Source organism: Helianthus annuus, chromosome 7 (genome assembly GCF_002127325.2).
Source record: "Helianthus annuus cultivar XRQ/B chromosome 7, HanXRQr2.0-SUNRISE, whole genome shotgun sequence".
Lineage (NCBI taxonomy): Eukaryota > Viridiplantae > Streptophyta > Magnoliopsida > Asterales > Asteraceae > Helianthus > Helianthus annuus.
Window position 1 is genome coordinate 112504792 of NC_035439.2, and position 4852 is coordinate 112509643.

The 4852-nt window shown below is 38.4% G+C and overlaps 1 protein-coding gene and 1 long non-coding RNA gene across 2 annotated transcripts; one reads left to right on the plus strand and one right to left on the minus strand.

Annotated features, from left to right (window-relative positions):
- Positions 1 to 1286: 1286 nt before the first annotated feature.
- On the plus strand, positions 1287 to 3791 carry LOC110890194 (4-coumarate--CoA ligase-like 5). The gene is made up of 4 exons (XM_022137777.2): positions 1287 to 2745; positions 3117 to 3184; positions 3262 to 3364; positions 3490 to 3791. Exons 1-4 carry the CDS (start codon positions 1354 to 1356, stop codon positions 3613 to 3615), a joined length of 1689 nt encoding a protein of 562 aa, XP_021993469.1. The 5' UTR covers positions 1287 to 1353; the 3' UTR covers positions 3616 to 3791.
- On the minus strand, positions 3022 to 4622 carry LOC118480391. The gene is made up of 3 exons (XR_004862383.1): positions 3922 to 4622; positions 3291 to 3521; positions 3022 to 3197 (listed from the first exon to the last, which is right to left on the minus strand). It is a non-coding gene; the product is annotated as an uncharacterized LOC118480391 (long non-coding RNA).
- Between the last annotated feature and the right edge of the window lie 230 nt (positions 4623 to 4852).

The following is a 4852-nucleotide window of genomic DNA, read 5'->3' on the forward strand; positions in this document are numbered from 1 at the left end:
TGGTAGTTCAATTACCATTAATTAATTCGGGGTAACTTTTTAGAATAGTAACCAAGTTTTAAAAGTGTTCCAATTAGGTTACTCAAGTTTCAAAAGTGTTCTAATCAGGTTACTCAACATTTATTTTTCATTAAAATTAAGTGTTTTTTCATCCATTTCATAAATAACCATGGTGATGTGAATTTTTGTTTCTTTTTTCCCTTTTATTTGATGCTAACTTCGAGTGATGACATGGATTGTAACTTGTTTTTTTATTTTTAATGTAATTAAAGTATTTTTATTTTTAATAATATAATGTCATATATTAAAATAATCCGACCCCAACATATTATTCTTCATTTTTTTCTTGACACGTAGAAAAAAGGACATGACTTGATTTGAATGTTTAGATAATGGGACAAAAACGATACGAGTGACCTAATTAGAACACTTTTAAAATTTGGTTACTATTTTGTGACATATTCCCTTAATTCTATTAGAAACTATTTATTTATTTTTATGGGTTTCAGACGACCCATTCCATAAGGTTGGGTCCACCCCTGCTTAGTAGAGCCTTGATTATTTAAAACTCTCACTTCGGTGCCATTCGACATATCCTTTTGTGGCTAGATCCCTTGTTTTTCTTCAGTTCAGTTTCCTTACGCTAGAACCGATTTCAAGTTGTGTTAGATACTAATAAGTATTTCAATAAACTTTATATTAAAATAAGGAAAAAAAGAACCGAACAAAATAGAAGAATTTTTTAAATGTTTTTAATTACTAAGTAGCATACCGATAACGAAAGGATATAAAAATCCATGGCCGATCAAATTATCCAACTAAATATATGATGTGATTGCACATGGCATTACAGCGTAGTAGGGCCCTGGGTTCAATTGTCACAAGGACAATTTTTCGTAGATTTATTGGGTTTTCTTCTGCATTGATAACGATATTTGAAATATACAATAACCTTAAAAATACATTAAAACACAAAATAATTTTAGAAAATGGACTTATTATCATAGTTTAAGCAATTTTAAAGAAAAGGACACGAACAGTGTAATTTTTTCTTATTCTTATTATCATAGCTTAAGCAATTTTAAAGAAAAGGACATGAACAAAACGGTGTAACACTATATATAATTAATCAAGAACATCGGACATTCAATGGAATCTAATGGAATCTACCCTCGACCTAGTCACACTTTGTCGAAATTAGCCGGCTGACAACAATGTACAATAACAATATTCCAAACCTACGGTGATAACAATGCACATAAAAGACACATCTACATAGGACTACAACAACATTTTCCTCGTACAATAAACCACTATAAGTTGCATAAACTACACACAAGTTTTTCCACATCCATGGACACTTTTGAAGACATACCCATTGGCCAATCCCCGAGTCAGAGAACGAGGGGCGGGTTTGATTCCCAAACGGGAATCTACCACTCGCTCGTCCAACTCGGGGATGGTAACAAGATTCCCACTAAAGCTAACCTCGACACCGCTACTTTTGTCATGTCACAGTTTCCAAAACTGGACCAAGCGGTGTCGAAAGTAGCTTTTATAGACACTGCTACGGGACACCAAGTCACGTACAGTCAACTCCAACGGTCAATCTACTCGTTGGCTACTGGGTTGTACCATGGACTTGGTGTCCGTAAAGGTGATGTCGTTTTTGTCTTGTCACCGAATTCGATTCTTTACCCGACTATATGTCTAGCCGTGTTTTTAGTCGGTGGAGTGTTGACCACGGCTAACCCGCTTAACACCAAGTCGGAAATAACCAAACAAGTGCTTGACTCAGGTGCGAAACTAGCCATTGTGGCTCCTAGTGAGGCACATAAGTTGGTGTCCACTAATGTCCCAACCCTGCTTACTTACCGTCCGGAAAATGGTGACGAACTATCGGTACAAGAACTAATCGACTGCTGCGAACAGATGGAGTTGCCCGAAACCCGGTCGACTCAGTCGGACATTGCGGCGATACTATACTCATCGGGGACAACCGGAGTGAGCAAAGGAGTATTACTAACACATTCTAATTTTATTTCTTGTATGACACTCCTAAAATGGTCAACTTATAAAATGTCAGCAGACCAAGATGTTTTTTTATGTTTTCTACCCATGTTTCATATATATGGTCTAGCATTTTTCACTTTGGGGCTACTCACTTTTGGTGCAACAACAGTTTTGATGCAAAGGTATGACTTTAAAGGCATGTTAGAAGCTATACACACTCATAAAGTCAACAACATTCCCGCGGTTCCACCGATTATACTAAGCTTGGTTAAACATAACAAAGGCGGGTATGACTTATCGTCTTTGCGACGTGTGGGATCCGGAGCTGCACCCTTGAGTAAGGAACTGGTGGATAGGTTCCGAGCCAAGTTTCCATGGGTTCACTTAAGGCCCGGGTATGGGCTAACCGAGAGCTGTGGGGCTGCAACGTTGTTTCTTACTCATGAAGAAGCGAAGGCTCATCATGCTGGTTCGGGGAAGCTGCTACCGACGTTTTGTGCTAAGGTGGTTGATTATGAGACGGGTGCTGCTATGCCGCCTTATGGAGAAGGGGAGTTATGGCTTAAGTCGCCTACTGTGATGAAAGGTTATTTGGGAAATGAGGCTGCAACGGCTGCAACCATTGATTCGGATGGATGGTTGAAGACCGGAGATCTTTGTTACTTTGATGATGATGGGTGTTTATATATTGTTGATAGAATAAAGGAGCTCATAAAACATAACGGGTATCAGGTATAGCGGCTTAAACGGATCAAGAGAAAACTCCTACGAGTTGTGAGAACTCAGAGAACTTCGACTTCCCGTGCGAGTTTTACCCCCAGTTTTTGCACACACCTAGATTAAAATGTCACAAAGACGGCTGTAAAAAAAATCAACCGTCTTTTTTAGAAATTTTGGTAAAAAAAAAATTTTGAACAACCTTTCGGGAAGCCGAGTTCTCTAAATCTCAAAACTAGTAGGAGTTTTCATTTTACCCTAATCCTATGTATATAGGGGCTCAAGGTTCTCTACTTAAAATTGGTTGTGTGTTGAAGGTCCTCTATATATGTGTATATACAAATGCTTGCGCGCGATGTATGTATTGACATGAAGTATAAATGCAGGTAGCTCCAGCGGAACTAGAAGCCATACTATTGGGGCATCCCCAAATACTTGATGCAGCCGTCATACCGTGAGTTTCTTCTCTGTGTGTGAAAATGCATGCGTAAATTTTCAAACGATCTTATAAAAATAATGTAAATATCGTAGACTTGAAGATGAAGAGGCGGGAGAGATACCTATGGCTTATGTGGTGAGAGCAGAAGGATCTCAACTCAGTGAAGATCAAGTCATTCAGTTTGTTGCCAGTCAGGTTTGTGTAAACAAACAACTTCATTTTTTAGCTAATCTACCAGTTTGAGATAAACATAACCCAAATTGATCCATTCGTATGTATAATGTGACCTCCTCAACATGAATGGTGTAACTGAATTTCAGGTGGCTCCATTCAAGAAGGTGAAGAAAGTTTCCTTCATAAACATAATACCAAAGTCAGCTGCAGGAAAGATATTAAGAAAGGATTTAGTGGCACAAAGCAAACAACATGTCCGCTCAAAACTGTGAGCGACAATATGTATGTCGTTGGTTTCAACTAATTGATCTACTGTTCTATTAGACATATTAATAAGACCAAAGAGATGTTTTGGAAAGATACTCTTAGGAATTTATTGTTCCTTTCTCGTTGTATAAAAATTCAAAAGCAATAGAAGTAAAACTCAGCCTCTGTATTTCCATTGAAATCATGGTATCAGAGCAGTAAGGATTAACCTGCTCATCATCATCTATAGTTTTCTTTCCTGTTTAAACCTTTCCAATTCGCCACCATCTCACAAAACAAAACAAAACAAAACAAAACAAAACAAAACAAACCATGTCAGGTGATGCCAAGAACGATGATGATCTTGCATAGTTGCATTACAAATCACAAATCTTCTCAAGAGTAGTATAAACAACCAAAATCAATCGCAAAAACAGAGCCTTTCCGACTCCTTGAAAATCAGCCTCAAATTAAACAGCCAAAACTATCTATGCCCTGTGGTCCGGAATGATTCGAGTTGCAAATCGAAACATCTCTTGAGCCACTTGAGACAGGAGATCCAAAGCCTCCAGAACCGACTGACAACCAATATGAACAATGGGAACAAGACGACCATGTCATGTTCTAACTGAATTCCCGGCAGCCAAAACATTGTGGGACGCGTTAGTTATCACCTACAGTATAGCGGGAATGACAAATTGCAAACCTTCGATCTTCATGTTAAATCAAACGGCATGAAACAAAATGGTTCTCCTCTGCAAGATTTTTGGGGAGCAATTGAGAGAAGAGACCCAAACCCTTTGACTTGTGCCGATGACATACATAGCCACGTACAACAAACTCCGTTCAGAACAAAAACTTTTTCAGTTCTTGAACGCCCTTGTTTGACCCGATAAAGAGGGAGATTCTCCAGTGGGACCCGCTACCCTCGGCTGAGGGTGCCTACGCCGCGTTCGGAAGGAAATGGCACATCAGGGGATCTTAGGAGCATAAAGCAACCAAGGCAACGAAGGAGGTACAGGGTTTGAGTTTGAGAGCAGATACTCTATTTACATCTAACTTTTTGCTATTTATATTAACAAACACTGTGTTCTAGAGTTTACTGGAAAGAAAAGGAAAGGAAACAAAAAAAAAAGTAAAAATAGAGTAAATTACAAGTTTTGTTCTTTATATTTACATCAAATTTCAGGCGCTGTGCTTTACCTTTCAAAATCTTGCACGTTTTGTCCTTTAGGCCAAACCTAGTTAGAATTTTTGGTTAAA

Bases quoted from the DNA above. Each gene is read 5' to 3' on its own strand.
- LOC110890194 (XM_022137777.2), top strand. From the start codon at position 1,354: ATGGACACTTTTGAAGACATACCCATTGGCCAATCCCCGAGTCAGAGA. The intron at 2,746-3,116 runs GTATAGCGGCTT...GTATAAATGCAG, and splicing joins TAAAACATAACGGGTATCAG to GTAGCTCCAGCGGAACTAGA. The intron at 3,365-3,489 runs GTTTGTGTAAAC...ACTGAATTTCAG, and splicing joins TTCAGTTTGTTGCCAGTCAG to GTGGCTCCATTCAAGAAGGT.